The sequence below is a fragment of the Manis pentadactyla genome, chromosome X (genome assembly GCF_030020395.1).
Source record: "Manis pentadactyla isolate mManPen7 chromosome X, mManPen7.hap1, whole genome shotgun sequence".
In the NCBI taxonomy this organism is placed as follows: Eukaryota; Metazoa; Chordata; class Mammalia; order Pholidota; family Manidae; genus Manis; species Manis pentadactyla.
The window spans coordinates 42356506-42373644 of NC_080038.1; the positions used below are offsets into that span (position 1 = coordinate 42356506).

Consider the following 17139-nt stretch of genomic DNA (forward strand, 5'->3'; position numbering starts at 1 on the left):
AGTTGTCCATTTCTCCTAGGTTTTCCAGCTTGTTAGCATATAGGTTTTCATAGTATTCTCTAATAATTCTTTGTATTTCTCTGGGTCTGTCGTGATTTTTCCTTTCTCGTTTCTGATTCTGTTGATGTGTGTTGACGTGTGTTGACTCTCTTTTTCTCTTAATAAGTCTGGCTAGAGGCTTATCTATTTTGTTTATTTTCTCGAAGAACCAGCTCTTGGTTTCACTGATTTTTTCTATTGTTTATTCTTCTCAATTTTACTTATTTATTCTCTGATCTTTATTATGCACCTCCGTCTGCTGACCTTAGGCCTCATTTGTTCTTCTTTTTCCATTTTCGATAATTGTGACATTAGACTATTCATTTGGGACTGTTCTTCCTTCTTTAAATATGCCTGAATTGCTATATACTTTCCTCTTAAGACTGCTTTTGCTGCGTCCCACAGAAGTTGGGGCTTTGTGTTGTTGTTGTCATTTGTTTCCATATATTGCTGGATCTCCATTTTAATTTGGTCATCGATCCATTAATTATTTAGGAGCATGTTGTTAAGCCTCCATGTGTTTGTGGACCTTTTTGCTTTCTTTGTACAATTTATTTCTCGTTTTATACCTTTGTGGTCTGAAAAGTTGGTTGGTAGGTTTTCAATCTTTTGGACTTTACTGAGGCTCTTTTTGTGGCCTAGTATGTGGTCTGTTCTGGAGAATGTTCCATGTGCACTTGAGAAGAATGTGTATCCTGTTGCTTTTGGGTGTAGAGTTCTGTAGATGTCTATTAGTTCCATCTGTTCTAGTGTGTTGTTCAGTGTCTCTGTCCTTACTTATTTTCTGTCTGGTGGATCTGTCCTTTGGAGTAAGTGTTGTGTTAAAGTCTCCCAAAATGAATGCATTTCATTCTGTGTCCTCCTTTAATTCTGTTAGTATTTGTTTCACATATATTGGTGCTCCTGTATTGGGTGCATATATGTTTATAATGGTTATATCCTCTTGTTGAACTGAGCCCTTTATCATTATGTAGTGTCGTTCTTTATCTATTGTTACTTTCTTTGTTTTGAAGTCTATTTTGTCTGATACTAGGATTGCAACAACTGCTTTTTTCTCCCTATTATTTGCATGAAATATCTTTTTCCATCCCTTGACTTTTAATCTGTACATGTCTTTGGGTTTGAGGTGAGTCTCCTGTAAGCAACATATAGATGGGTCTTGCTTTTTTATCCATTCTATTACGCTGTGTCTTTTGATTGGTGCATTCAGTCCATTTACATTTAGGGTGATTATTAAAAGATATGTATTTATTGCCATGGCAGGCTTTAGATTCATGGTTACCAAAGGTTCAAGGTTAGCTTCTTTAGTACCTTACTATCTAACTTAACTCGCTTATTGAGCTATTATAAACACAGTCTGATGATTATTTCTCTCCCTTCTTATTCCTCCTCCTCCATTTATATATTGGGTGTTTTGTTCTGTGCTCTTTTTAGGAGTGCTCCCATCTAGAGCAGTCCCTCTAAAATACCTTGTAGAGGTGGTTTGTGGGAGGCAAATTCCCTCAAGTTTTGCTTGTCTGGGAATTGTTTAATCCCTCCATCATATTTAAATGATAATCGTGCTGGATACAGTGTCCTTGGTTCAAGGCCCTTCTGTTTCATTGCATTAAATATATCATGCCATTCTCTTCTGGCTTGTAAGGTTTCTGTTGAGAAGTCTGATGATAGCCTGTTCCTTTGTAGGTGACCTCTTTTCTCTCTCTCACTGCCTTTAATAATACTCTGTCCTTGTCCTTGATCTTTGCCATTTTAATTATTATGTGTCTTGGTGTTGTCCTCTTTGGGTCCCTTCTGTTGGGAGTTTTCTGTACTTCTGTAGTCTGAGCAACTATTTCCTCCCCCAGTTTGGTGACGTTCTCAGCAATTATTTCTTCAAAGACACTTTCTATCCCTTTTTCTCTCTCCACTTCTTCTGGTACCCCTATAATGCGGTATTGTTCCTTTTGGATTGGTCACACAGTTCTCTTAATATTGTTTCATTCCTGGTGATCCTTTTATCTCTGTCTGCATCAGCTTCTATGCGTTCCTGTTCTCTGGTTTCTCTTTCATCAATGGCCTCTTGCATCTTATCCATTCTGCTTATAAATGCTTCCAGAGATTGTTTCACTTCTGTAATCTCCGTCCGGATGTCATTCCTTAGCTCTTGTATATTTCTCTGCATCTCCGTCAGCATGTTTATGATTTTTATTTTGAATTCTTTTTCAGGAAGACTGGTGAGGTCTATCTCCTTCTCAGGTGTTGTCTCTGCGATTTTTGTCTCTCTTAGATTCTGCCTTTTCATGGCGATAGAGATAGTTTGGGGAGCTGGGGCGAGTGACGGCTGGGAGAACGTCCCTTCTTGTTGGTTTGTGGCCTTCCTCTCCTGGGAGAACAGCGACCTCTAGCGGCTTGTGCTGGGCAGCTGCCTGCAGCTGGGACCTCTGATTCCTGCTCCCCCGCTATGGAGTTTAGCTCCGCAGTTGCTGTGGGTGTGGCCTGCCTCGGGCTACTGCTCTGATATGGCGGAGCCACGTCAGAGGGGAAACGGCTGGGAGGCTGTTTATCTCTGTGAGGGGCTTCCGAGCCACCCTGCTGCAGAGGGGGTTAGGGTGTCCAGAGTTCCCTGGGCTAAGTGTCCTGGGACGCTTCTGTCCAGCTGTGGGGTCCCTGTCCCTTTAAGACTTTCAAAAAGCACTCACTTTTCTTTGTCCCTGGGGCACCAGCTGCGGGGACCCGCTCACAGATCTTACTGTCCTGTTTCCCTCGTTTCCAGCACCCCACGCACGCACTGTGTGTCTGCGCTCCGGTGCGGATGGCTAGGGCTGGGTGTTTAGCAGTGCTGGGCTCCCTCTCCCTCCCCGCTCCGACTTCTCTCCTCCCGCCAGGAGCTGGGGTGAGGGGTGCTTGGGTCCTGCTGGGCTGCGGCTTGTATCTTACCCCCTTCGTGAGGCACTGGGTTCTCGCAGGTGTGGATGTAGTCTGGCTGTTGTCCTGTGTCTTCTGGTCTCTCTTTTAGGGAGAGTTGTATTTGTTGTATTTTCAAAAATATATGTGGTTTTGGGAGATTTTTGCTGCTCTACTCATGCCGCCATCTTGGCTCCACCTGTTTTGCTTGTTTCTTGAGGTGGAAGCTTAGATTATTCATTTAAGACCTTAATTCTTTTCTAATACAAACATATAGTACTAGAAATTTCCTTCTCAACACTGCTTTATCTGCATTCCACAGATATGTATATCTTGTGTTTTCATTTTCATTTATTACCTTTTAATTTCCCTTGAGAATTCCTTTTTGATCTGTGGATCAAATGGAATTGTATTGTTTGATTTCCAAGTGTTTGGAGACTTTCCTGTTATCTTAGTGTTAATGATTTCTGGTTTGATGCTATATTTCTGATGATGATAATCAAAGAACATATGCTGTATGATTTCAATTTTTTGAGGTTTGTTTTATGATCCTGGACATGGTATGTCTTAGAGAGTGTTCCATGGGTGTTTGAAGAGAATGTGTGTTCTTTTGGAGTTTGGCTGGAGCAGGGTGAGTATGTTCAGTTAGGCCACCCTTTTCTTGGTCTTTTGATTAAGGGGAGTAGGCTTTTCTTTGAGCTTTTTTTTTCTGTGCCTGTTGATGGTTCTGAGTTATAAGCTTCTCTGGTGCCCTGTTGGTGATGGGAAAGTAGATGAAACCTAGGGAACTCCCCTCTGTATTGTCTCTCAGGCGCTAAGGTCTGGGTTGTCGGTCTGTCTTTTCTACCTTCAGAGTCTTCGTAATTTGTATTTGTTGTGTCATGCAATTTTTTTTCTGGTCTCTTCTACATTCATTGTTCTCTTCTAGATGTTTTTTCCTGAATTAACTCTGATAATTTATGTTTTGCTAAGGAAGCACCTGTAAAACAGTATTAAAATATGTTACTGTATGGTTAGGCATAATATCTCACAATAAACTTCTTTGAAACTCTGCCCCATCTAGGAAAGAATTTCCCTCTCTCATTATATATATATATAATGTATTTATATTTAAATTCTTCTCCTTTATCTGGTTTACTGGGTGTTATTTATGACATCGGTCCTTTCAAATGATCAGCTCTTTGTTTTCTTTAATCCTCCTATTTATTTATTTAGATTTTACTTTTATTAATTACTGTATCTTATGGGGATGGTTGCTTAATTTCATTTTTCAACTTCTAATGTTTTAGGTTGACTACATAGCTCTTTTTTGTTATATTTGTTTTTAATTAAAAATAAAGCCATTTAAAGCTGTAAATTTCACCCTATGTACAGCTTTAGCATGTTCCACAACTTCTGGTAAAAACTGTTTAGCTTCTGTATTGATATCTCACTTTGATCCTGGGTTGTTTAGAAAAGTGTTTCTTTTCTTTTAAAACAGAGTTATTTAAATTCCTAAAACATTTATTTAGATAAATTCCAATACCATAAAATTCATCCATTTAAAGTATGCAATTCCATTGTTTTTAGTGCATTCACAGAGTTGTCCAACCATCACCACAATCTAATTTTAGAACATTTTCAGCACCCTAGAAGAAACCTTGTATACATCAGCCAACATTCACCATTCATGCCACAGTACATCCCCAACCCTAGGCAACCACTAACCAATTTTCTGTCTTATGTATTTGCCTATTCTGGACATTTCATATAAATGGGATCATAAAACATGTGGTCTTTCGTGGCTGTCTTCTTTCACATAAGGTAATGCTTTCAAGCTTCATTCATGTTGTAGCATGTATCAATACTTTTTTTACTGCCAAATAATATTCCATTGTATGGATATGCCAATTTTGTGTATCTGTTCATCAGTTGATAGAAATTAGGTGGTTTCTGAAATTTGGCTGCTGTGAATAATACTGTTGTGAATATTTGTTTACAGGGTTTGAAGTAGACCTGTGTTTTCATTTCTATTGGGTAGACACCTAGGAGTAGAATTGTTGAATCATATGGTGACTCTATGGGTAACATTTTGAGGAATTGCCAAACTTTTTCAGAATGGCTGTGTCATTTTACAATTCTGTTAGCAATGTATGAGAGCTCCAGTTTATTCACACCTCACCAACACCTGTTATTGTTTTCTTTACCTTAATTTAGCTATCCTAATGGATATGGTCTCCTAATGAATGGAACATTTTGGTTTTGATTTACATTTCCTTAATAACTAATGATGTTGAACATCTTATACCATGATCAGAAAATGTAGCTTGTCAATTCAGCATGGAAACATCTACCAGATTTTCTTCATGGCCAAGTTATTTGATGGAATTTTTTAAAAGTTCCATGGGCATAAGAAAAAGCATATTCTCTTTTTCTTTGGTACATCATCTTTATGTGTTTAAAATTTAACTTACTCATGCCTTTTATTTTATTGTACTTTCTTGTTTCCTTTTCATCCTGTTTTTTTTCTGTTGCCTTAATTAAGTTCCTTTTCATCTTAAGTGGATATTTTCCCTTTCTTAACAAGAATGAATAAGTCTGTAGTGCCTCCATTAGTTGATCAGAATAAAATAAAACCTCAACGTGGACACAAAGACACCTTCTTCTCCCTATTTCCCTCAACAGGAGAAACAGTTTTACCTCTGGATATTTTTGAGTTAATTAAAACATTTTGTCCCAGGCTATTAATATTTTCCTTATGGTATGTCTCTTCTATTTCAAGAAACTTTACCTAACTTTTTTATTCGAACTCACAGTCATGTTTTCAACGTTTACTGAACAGAACCATGTTTATTTTGAGCCTACCACATAAAAGGTACCATGTGGTGTAGTGTCAAGAATGTGAATTTTGAAACCAGGTAGACTGGGTTTAACTTAATATCACTAAAACTTTGTATCTATGTGCATAAAATGAAATAATAATCACAGTAACACAGAGATGACAGAATTGTTACACAAATTAAATAAGGAACCTGCTTTTGCATATTACCTGATTCTTTGTAATAACAATACTTTCTAACATGCATTAAATGTTTACCTGGGCCAGCCTGGTGCCTTACAAGCATCATCTCATTTAATTTTCACAATCCCTTGAGATAAATAGTTTTAATTCATTTTGGAAAAAAAACCTGAAGGAACATTTTCATATTCTTATAGCTAAAAGTTGGCAGACATAGAACTTAAGCCTTTATATAAATTTTAGTCTAAATCTCATGATCTCACTCATATTCCATTTTAATGAATAACTAGCATATGTATTGACTGGACATTGTCTATCCCACAGTCTCCAGTGGCCCAAACTGTACTTTGGTGCCCCCAGGAAGCATTTGTGTGGTGAATGCTCCATGACTGACCATGTGGACACTGTCTTTCCAGGTTTCTTGGAGCCTCTGTGGAGCCCCTGGGCCAGACCCCATAGTGAAGGCTGCAGGGTCTTCCTTCCCACCCCAGCAGCTCTGGTTGAGTCCATGGACCCCAGCTGTCCTCAGGATTCTGGGAAGACTGAGTCATCAGCAAGAGAGCCCAAAGGCTGAGACCCCACGTGAACATGCCAGCCAACCAGAGCTCTCCCGGGTCATCCCTGTCACTGACTGCAGGGAGACATGACAACTCCTGTGAGGTGAGGAGGAGGAAGAGACACCAGGGGCAGGGATTTACACAGAATTAAAGTAGCATCTCATTATTTTGATTTGTATGACTTTTTTTCAGGCAGCATAATTAGGGGATTTTTTGTGTTAAGGTATCATTGATATACAATCTTAGGAAGGTTTCACAGTTTGGTTACTTCACATTTGGTTTCACATTTTGGTTACTTTCACATTGTTTCACTCACCTGTATTATCAAGTCCCCCACACACCCCACTGCTGTCCATCAGTGTAGTAAGATACTATAGAGTCACTACTTGTCTTCTCTGTGCTACACTGCCTTCCCCATTACCCCCTACATTATGTGTGCTAAACATAATGCCCTTTAATCCCCTTCTCCCTCCATCCCTACCCCACCTTTTCTAGCCCCTTCCCTTTGGTAACCACTAGTCCCTTCTTAGAGTCTGTGAGTCTGCTGCTGTTTTGTTCCTTCTGTTTTGCTTTGTTGTTATACTCCACAAATGAGGGAAATCATTTGGTACTTGTCTTTCTCCGCCTGGCTTATTTCACTGAGCATAATGCCTTCTAGCTCCATCCATGTTGTTGCAAAGAGTAGGATTTCTTTTCTTTTTATGGCTGAATAATATTCCATTGTGCATATGTACCACATCTTCTTTATCCATTCATCTACTGATGGACACTTAGGTTGTTCCATATCTTGGTTATGGTAAATAGTGCAGCAATAAACATAGGGGTGCATATGTCTTTTTTAATCTGGGATCTTGTTTTCTTCAGGTAAATTGCTAGGAGTGGAATTACTGGGTCAAATGGTATTTCTATTTTTAGTTTCTTTGAAGAACCTTCATATTGCTTTCCACATGGTTGAACTAATTTACATTCCCACCAACAGTGTAGAAGGGTTCCAATTAGGGGATTTTAATTGGCCATTCATTCCCTTCTGTGAATTTCCCTCTCCTGTCCATTGCTGATTTATTTATCTTAGCATATGGATTTTTAAAGAGTTGTGTAAATATTAAGGCTAATAACCCTTTTTCATGCTTCTCTATTTTTGTGAATATTTTTTTGCCAGTTCCTAATTTCAACTCAGTTTTTAGTTACAAGTGGTTAAAGGTGTCAAATAGTTCTTTAAGTCTTCTTAAAAAATGTCTCCTCCCTGTTTTGTTTCTCCCAGATTCCAGGTCCTCAGAGGCAATCACTCATAATCTGTTTAACAAATTCTTTTGTGGGGGACATTATCTATTGACTTTCCACTGGGAAAGGTGGAGATTTAACTTTTCTACACACCCCTACTCACATACACATTTGCCTATAAATATCATTGTTTTGATCAGATCCACTATTAGTGTTTATGATTATATGTTTGAGTTGTGTAGGATCCATGCTATGATTACTATTTCTGCACAACTTTTTCTTTTCCCTGGAATTAACAATTTTCTGGTTTAGTTATTTCTTTCCTTTACTCTATTCATATCAATAATTCAACTCCAAATTCTTCCCAATTTAAATCTCCTTTCTGTATATTCAAACATATTATATAATAATCATGGTGACAATAATTATGAACATTCATATAACATATACTACGTGCACAGCACTGTTGCAGGTAATATATATACTAACTCATCTTAATAATAACCTAGAGAAATAGGTGCCATTATGAAGATGATGTGATACATATACACAGTGGAGTATTACTCAGCCATAAAAAAGAAGGAACTCTTGCCATTCAGAACATGGATGGACCTAGAGGGTATCATGCCAAGTAAAATAAGCCAGGCAGCTAAATACCATATGATTTCACTTATATGTGGACTCTAAAAAACAAAACAAACATATAAGAAATAGACCCATAAATATTGACAACAGACTGTTTGTTACCATAGGGAGGGGGTTTGGGGAGTTGGTTGAAATAGGTGAAGGGGATAAAGAGGTACAAACTGAAAATTGTAGAATAAGTTAGTCATAGGAGTGGAGGTACAACATAGAGAATATAACCAATAATATGGTATTATCTTGGTATGGTAATGGGGTAACTACACTTACTGTGGCAAGCACTTAGTAATGTATATAATTATCAAGTCACTGTGCTGTATATCTGAAACCAATATAATATTGTATATTGACTTTATTACAATAAAGAAAAGAAGTAGGTATCATTATTATTCTGATTTTATACAGGGGAAACTAGGATATAGAGAGACTACCTGGCCCAAGTTCACATAGCTAGTAATTGTTGGGGTTGGTCTCAACTCTGGGCATCAATGCCTTCTCTTTGAAGAAAGCTCTCCTGGAGCTGTTGACTTGCTGAAGGCTGGGCTGGTTGCTCTCTCAGCTTCACACACAGCCATTACCTTGGTGCCTTCCTTTCACCATCCCCCAGGAAATCCTTTTCATCTCTGTCTTTGGTCAGATTCCCTTTCCTGGGAATCCTTCTTCCATCATATTTCCAGGATCCTGTGTCCTTCTCTTTCTTGGTTTACCCCTTGTTTTGTGGAAGCACATCCTCTAGTAGATCCTTGGGAATGGATTCATGACAAGTGGATTTTATGAAACTTTGCATGTCTGAAAATGTCATGCAAAAAATATTTTTAGTATATATGTAATTGTATGAATGCATTTATAGAATTAAGAAAGTAATAAATGCCATGGAAATCTATTTATTTGATCCTGACAGTAAATTTATCTTTATCTCTAGGTGTAGAATTCTAGGTTAGAAATCATTTTTTGTGTGGAATTCAAAAAACCTATCCAGTCTAGTTTTTTTCTTCCTCATGCATTTTCTCTGCTTTTCAAAAAACTATTCTTATTCAGTTACTGATCCTCCATTTTGTTAATTATTTGTTCTACTGATTTCTTTCTCTTTTGCTTTCCTTTCTAGTGTTTTTTTAATTAAAAAATTTTTTGATTTTTTTATTGTAATATAGTTGAATACAATATTATATTGGTTTCAGCTGTCCAACCTACTGATTAGACATTATATACATTATTAAATGTTCACCACATTAAGTGTAGTTCACCGTCTGTCAACATACAAAGAAGTATATTATTATTGACTATATTCCCTATGCTGGACTTCCATCCCCATGACTAATTTATTTTATAATTGGAAGTTTGTACCTCTTTGTCCCCTTTACCTATTGTGCGCATCCTCCCACCCCATTCTCTTATGGCAACCACCAGTCTGTTCTCTGTTTATGAGCTCTAGTAGTTTTTTAAAAACTTTGTCTTCCAAATCTTCTTTTGTATCTCATTAATGCTGTTATTTATTTTTTGTTTTAAATAGCTCTTTTTGTTTTCAGAATATTTCCTTTTAATAGCATGCTGTTTTTGTTTCATGGATGCAGAATCTTATTGTTCTAAGGATATTAGTAATAGTTTTTTAAATCTAATTTTTGAATAATAATATAGGCACATGGCTCAAAAATAAATATAAAAATATATAAAATTCAAAAATATAAAAACTATATAGTCTAAATTCTCTTAGCATCTTTCTCTTTTCTGCTTACTTCTCTCTAGTATGTATGACCAGGTTAGTTAGTTTTGTCTGTATAATCGGGGTTTCTGTATGCAAATAAAACCTGCCGAGGACTCATTCTTATTTTCTCCTTTTTATTTTACAAAAGATAGCCTACTAAACAAATTCATATCAAGTTTTGCTAATTTTAAGTCTTTTAGTGAAATAGAATACGAATTACAAACAGTGCTGCCATGAAAATTTTGTTCATGTCTCCTTATGTACATGTTTATTCCCTTTTCTTAACTGAATTCATAGGGGTAGAGTTAATGGGTCATAGATCAAGCCTATCTTTTAAAAATGTTTTTATTGTGAATATTACATACCAAAAAATCTACAATATAGGCATGTACAGCTCAGTGACTTTTCTCTATGTAAGTCTAGAAAGTATCCCTAGTCAGCATTACAGAAGTCCCGTACTCCCAGAGAGAACTACTGTCCTGACTTTTATGGTTCACTTCCACTAAGAAGAAAATCAGAAGCCACGGAGTGGGAAAAGACAGACAATAGAGGGCTTATACCCAGAATATATAAATAACAACAAAACAATAAGAAAAAGCAGATGACCCAGTAGTCAGAGACCATATTTGAACTGAGGGGTAACCAAAGAAGATATTGAAATGGCTAATAAACAGCTGAGAAGGTGCTCAATCTCCTTAGTCATCAGGGAAATGCAAAATTTAAACCACAATATAATAGCACCACCCTCCCACCAGGATGGTTAAAGTTAAGAAGACTGACAATGACAAGTGTTAGCAAGAATGAGGGGCCATATCAGCAGCTCATATGCTGCTAGTGAGAGTGTGAATTGACACAATCTTTTTGGAAAACATTTTAGCCTTCATCAAAACAGATGTAGACCATTTGAGGAAACAATTCTAGGAAAATGCCCAACAGAAATCCTTGGCTGATGTACCAGAACACATGTATAAATGTTCACTGTAGCATTACCTGTATCAGTCAGAATCCAGAAATAACTTAAAGGTCCACTGATAGTAGTATGGATAAATAAATTGAGCATAATACTGAGTATAAGAAGCCAGACACAAAATAATTTGTATTGTTTCAGTTTCTATAAAGTTTTAAGACCGGAAAAACAGAACTGTACTGTACAGGTGTATGGTTAGGTGGTAAAACTAGAAAAGCAAAGCAAGGAAGTGCTTACTATCAGAAGCATAGTAGTGTTTTCCTTGAATAGGGGGTAGGGAATGAAGCATAAAGAAGGCTTCTGGCCAAGAAGCTGGCAACATGCTATTTCTGTACTGGGGTGGGAATTAGGTAGATACTTGCCTTGAATAAGTAGTTAAGTCAGATATTAATGTTTCATATATTTTTTGTGTGAATATTATATTTCACAATAAAAAATCTTTTGAAAAGGAAAAAAATATATGTTCTAATTTTGACCCCAGTCTCCCATATACCCTTTACACACACACACACACACACGCACACACACACATACACACACACACACTGTCATATCCATTTTTAAACTTCCAACACCTGGTTTTCTCATTTAACAGTGAATCTTGGTGATTATTCAGTGTTAGTAGATTTAATGGATTAACCTCATTCTTTGAGAGGGCTACATTTTATTCCATTGTATCGATGTATGAAAATATAACCAGTCCCCTGTTAATAGACATTTAAGGTATTTCCAATCTTTTACTATTACAAACAATACTTTGAAAATCAATACACATGTTCAGGTAACACAAGAGGGAATATGTTTAAAGAAACATTTCTGCACATGGAATTCTTAGGACAAATGATATATACCTTTTCATTTTTTATAGATACAGCAAATGGCCTTCCTTGTGGGTTATATTAGTTGTTTAAAAGTGCCTGTTCTCACCATATCCATGGTAGCACAGTGTCTTGTTGTATTTGTTTTTTCTTTTTGACCCATCTGATGGGTTAAAACATGGTATCTCAGTACAGATTTAATTTGCATTTCTTTTATGGCTGAGGTTGAATATATGTGATTGTGTTTAAAGATCCATTTATATTATTTTTCCTGAGCTGTTTTTAATTTTCCGTTGCCCATTTTTCAATTAAGTTGTTGCTACTAATCTATTAAGGCTGTTTGTCTTTTTTTTGAGGCCCAGATATATTTCCTCAATTTCTCATTTGTCTTTAAAGTGAAAAATTTGGCATTTTCTCCATGTATTTCATATAATTCTGTTTATCAATTTTTTTATGTCCTCCAAGTTTTGTGTCATAACTAGAAAGCCCTTCCCCATTGCTCAGCTATATATGACATATATATAAATATGGTACTTCCAGTTTTTAGTGACTTTTGTGACTATCTGGATTTTTGGTTGTTGTAAAGCCTTAGCTATGGATCCATCTTCATTTTCTTCAAGATGTCTACTCATCTGTCCAACACCATTTATTGAAAAACCTATAATTTCTCCAGTAACATGTAATCCTACATTAGCATATATATGTATATACACATCCCAATTTATAACTCTGAGTGTATTTATGGACCTTATTCTGTCTCATTGATCTAATAGTCATAATCTTTATGATTCTAATTCCTCTATATTTATAATTTTTCTAATAGATGGTAGGGCTAAGTGTCTGATTACCCTTCTTTTCCCAGAAATTTACTATTTTCTTGATTAGTTTAATTTCCATACACAATTTATAATTGACTAACCAAATTTAAAAACAGTCCTTTTGCTATTGTCAATGAGCTTACATTAAATTTATATTTTAAGATAGGGCCATTTTTCTCTTAATGATAATTCAGATTTCCTGCTAAAGAACATTGTGTGTCTATATTTTTTCAAGTAATCTTTGCATTTCCCATTATCATGTTAATATTTTTGTCAAATATATTTTTGACATCAGTTTTTGTTTCTATTATCTAAATGAAAAATACAATGCAAATGTATATGAATATATATCATTACAAATTAGAACTAAAATTACAATTCACACACAAGAGGTAGTTGGGAATGAATGTAAAGGGAAACAAAGAATCCTGTGGTTCTCTTACTCTTGTTCAATAGAGTATATATTGAATATATCTATGTATCTATAGATAGATTGTGGATATATAGATATTGAGTATATACATATAAAATATATATTGTAGATATTGATAGGCCTTGTTAGAGATACATGCATATAGTTAGGGTTTTATGCTTTAATAAGTGAGCAGAAGAATAAAAAGGGAATGGGTAGTTTTCACATGATCAGCATTATGTGGGGAAAGACCAACAATTTGATTTGTCAAGGAGATTAAAAGAAACCAAAAAAATATTTAAAAAGCAGAAATTGTTTGTAGTGTTATAGTAATTATGTATTATAAGTAGGTTAAAATCATACATAAAAGAAAAAGATTCTCAGATTAGATGGGAAAAAACCCAACACTGTGCAAGGTCCAACATTATTTTATAAGCATGAATTATACTTAAAATTCAGAGGCCTAGAAAATATGAAAATAAAGGGATAGAAAATAATAGACTTGGCAGAGAAGAACCAATAGAAACCAGGACTGCATTTTTAATATCAGAACAGAGGGAATGGAAGGTGAAAGACATCACAAGGGATGAAGGTAGGTGGTTCAAACTGTTAAATACAGAGAATTATAAAACTTATCAACACACTTCTACCTAATGATATATCCTTAAACTTTGTAAAATTAAAAGTAGCAGTAATAGTTAATTCTACCATTAACCATTTTAATGTACCCTTGATCAAGCCAGGAAAAATGATCTAAAGCTTTGCTATAATATGGATTATAATATTCTACAACCACAGAGAACTAAATTAAAAATAGAAAGTAAAAAGCCAGCACAAGTAAATCATATCTACAAACATTAAAATAGTTTACATGAGTATGTTTTAAAGAGAAAACAGTCTTACAAAATATATAGAGGTTGTCTTAGTTAGCCCAAGCTGCCATAACAAAATACCTTATACTGGGTGACTTAAGCCACAGAAATTTATCTTCTCACAGTTCTGGAGGCTGGAAGTCTGAGATCCGGATGCCTATCTGGTCAGGTTCTCATGAGGACCCTCTTCCTAGCTTGTAGGCAGCTGCCATCTCCCTGTGCCTTCACATGATCTCATTTGTGTGCATACGGAGGAGGATTGTAGAGAGTGAGCAAGCTCTCTGGTGTTTCTTCTTACAAGGGCAGTTATATGAAGGTCCCTGTCTGCATGACCTCATACAACCCTAATACCTCCCAAAAGCCCCATCCCCACACATCATCTCATTGGGGGTTAGGGCTTCAACATATGGATTTCAGGGAGACACAAACATTCAGTCCATAACAGAGGTAAACTTCAAGCAGCACATTTTAAAGTTTGTGCAGCAAAGCAAAACTTGCAGGTAGAGGGAAAATGATAGATTTGAATGTCTTTATTTATTCCTTTCTTATACCCATGAACTTACCTTCCTGTTAGAAATCAACTCTCCATTGAATCCCTTTCCTCTCCTCTGGTATCTCCTATCCTTCCCATATCATCACCTTTTCTGCTTTGTGCTGGTACCTTTCCAGAGCATATACCATAGAGTAATATTTTCCATCTCAAAAAATTTCTCCTATGACCCCCAATCCATTTCCAGCCATGGTGTTTCACCAGGTAAGTAATTCCTGTAAGCTCATGGACAAAACCTGCTACTCTTTGTATGTTTAATGTCTTCTCCTGTTGGTTGTGTGTTGGGCCAGGAACTTGCATCCTCAAACTGGGGTGAGGGGTTTGCTTCTCCTACACCCTCCCCCTGTGTTATAGGGCTGTACCCCTTACTCTCTAAAAGTCCTGGGAGTCTTAGTTAAGCTGGCCCTCTCCCCCAACCTCAAGCCCTCAATTTCCCTTAAGCTCTAAGCTGCAGTTCCTGCTCTACATCCTTTCCAGAATCCTGCCTTCCCAAGGGTCTCATACTTGTTGTTTAATGTTTTGGTACAAAAGACTGACAAAGAGAACAGAAATTACAGATCAGTCACTCTTGTGAATAGTGATAAAGCAATTGTAAGTGAAATATTACCAAACAGAATCCAGCAATTCCTTAAAAAGGTGTTCATTCTCAGCATGTGGTTCAGTATTATAAAATCTATATATAATTCACTGTATTAACATATCATAGGAGAAAAGTGATTTGATAAAATTGAACATCCATTCTTGATTTTCAAAAATATCGAAGTTGAGCATCCCATGCTTCCAGTTCTTTCCCAAAACTCATCGTAGGGATTGCCACTGAAGCAATGGGGTTGATTAATGACATCGGAATTCTTCATTTTGGATTGAGTCTTTCATCTTTATAAAGTGTCTTCCTTTGTCTTGTTCAGTTCTTTTGTCCCAGAATTGTACTGTGATTTTGATAGTAAAATGGAGACCTTGCTTCCCTTCTGCTGCCATTTTCTGAAATACCTTTGCTCATCCTTTTTACCATCAGTCTGCATCTTTGTGCTTTTTTTCTATACAATATGTGAAAGATGTATTTTCTATTATGCTTTCTAGTTTTAATGCTTCTTTTTTTACACCTTTCATGCCACTTGCCCTATTTTGTTTTGTTTTGTGGTTCTTCTAGTAATTTGGAGGGTCAAGTTCTTTAAGTGCTTACCTTTATAACATTAACTTTATAAGATATTATTATTATTCTAATTTTTAAAAGTATCTGTTAACTTTCCAGTGTGAGTAATGACAAGATTTGTATACTGCTCTTTTTAGAGTTCTTTCATTTACTGTAAGTTTTCCTTGAATTCTGTATTTGAGGGTGTGTCTCTTTAATTTGCTTTTGTTAATTCTTTAAGGACACAAAGTATATGTATATATTGATCTTCCTCTCTTCCATATTTCTGTCATCTTTCCTCTTTTGTGTTTTAAAGTCTTTGTTCATTTCCACTTTACTTTGTTTACTGATCATAATCATCTGTTTGTCCTCTGCTGTTTTGGCAGGAAATGTTAAAGACTTCATTTCTGTATTGTTTTTATTTTTTTTTAACTTTTTTATTGAGATCTGCCAACCCATTACACAAAATTTTAAGACAGCTCAGGCAAGTGTTTTTTTCTAAGTTGGTTACTTCAGATTAGAATCCAAATGAGGTCCACACATTGCATTTTGTTCCTATGTCTCCATCAAGAACTGGGAAGCGTATGAGATTTTATCCTATTTGCAAACTGACAGATGAGCCTGCCACAGTGGCCTGGATGCTGGCAGAAGACATGAGACTCCTGCATTAGAGGAAAAGAACTTTAATACCATGTCAATGGAAGCCAGAGTCTTAACATTTGCTCCAGTTCTCAGAGTCCCAATTCCTACAGGGTGACATGAAGAGGGCCAGGTGACACCTGCACACACAATGGGTTGCTTAGATTATCTGGCTCTTTTATATAACGAGCAGTAAGCATACTTGTCCTTTGCTCTGGAGGGAAGCACAGTATGTTCCAAGGCTGTTTGCTCTACAAACATCCTTGAAGAGATAGTCCAGAAGAAAGAGCAGTCAGTGCTTGTGATCACAAGATGTGCAGAAATGTGACAGACCCATGGAGAATTGTCTCCCAACCATATCCACCCCGTGTTCCTACACCATCTTGCCTTCTGCAAATTTTCCTACAGGTACACTACTCCATTGGCCTCTCTCATTAATCTGACTGACAGAGGCTAGGGCCAAATCTGTTCAGTTTGTCTCATGTAGCACTTAATTAAAACTATGATCAACAAGACTCCAAGTGGCAGACTGGGGCCAATCTGCAGTATTTTGCTCAATCATGACCTCCAGGGTTTCAGACTCAACCAACTGAACAAATCCCATAAGCTATCAAGGTTTCCTTACAAAGCCAAGTGCTTTCCTCCTTAAGTTTCTATTTTGACCTTTTCACTTGGCCTGAGACACTAACTAGGTACAGCAGGAAGAATTAGCAATTGCACAGATTCTGCTGATAGGGCAATTTCATCATCTGTAACAACCCTGGGCAGTATGCTGAGGCTGACTAGAATGCCTTTTGAGGCTAAAATCAGGGACAAATTTCCTACCACTTGTTCTAATTCAGTGATTCCTATCATATGAATAACTGCCCTCAGGGTACATATATGTAAC

The 17139-nt window shown here is 36.5% G+C and overlaps 1 protein-coding gene across 5 annotated transcripts in view; it reads left to right on the top strand.

The window, feature by feature from the left end:
- The window catches only part of ZNF81 (zinc finger protein 81), an 87639-nt gene that overhangs the window by 4723 nt on the left and 65777 nt on the right, over nucleotides 1-17139 (top strand). For 2 of the 5 annotated variants that reach the window (XM_036897072.2, XM_036897071.2), the window contains exon 2: nucleotides 6337-6580. The exons of the other annotated variants lie outside the window; for them this stretch is intronic. In XM_036897072.2, coding sequence (XP_036752967.2) covers nucleotides 6509-6580 — 72 coding nt within the window. In that variant the 5' untranslated portion in view covers nucleotides 6337-6508. The remainder of the gene's footprint in view (nucleotides 1-6336; nucleotides 6581-17139) is intronic. 5 annotated transcript variants of the gene reach the window in all.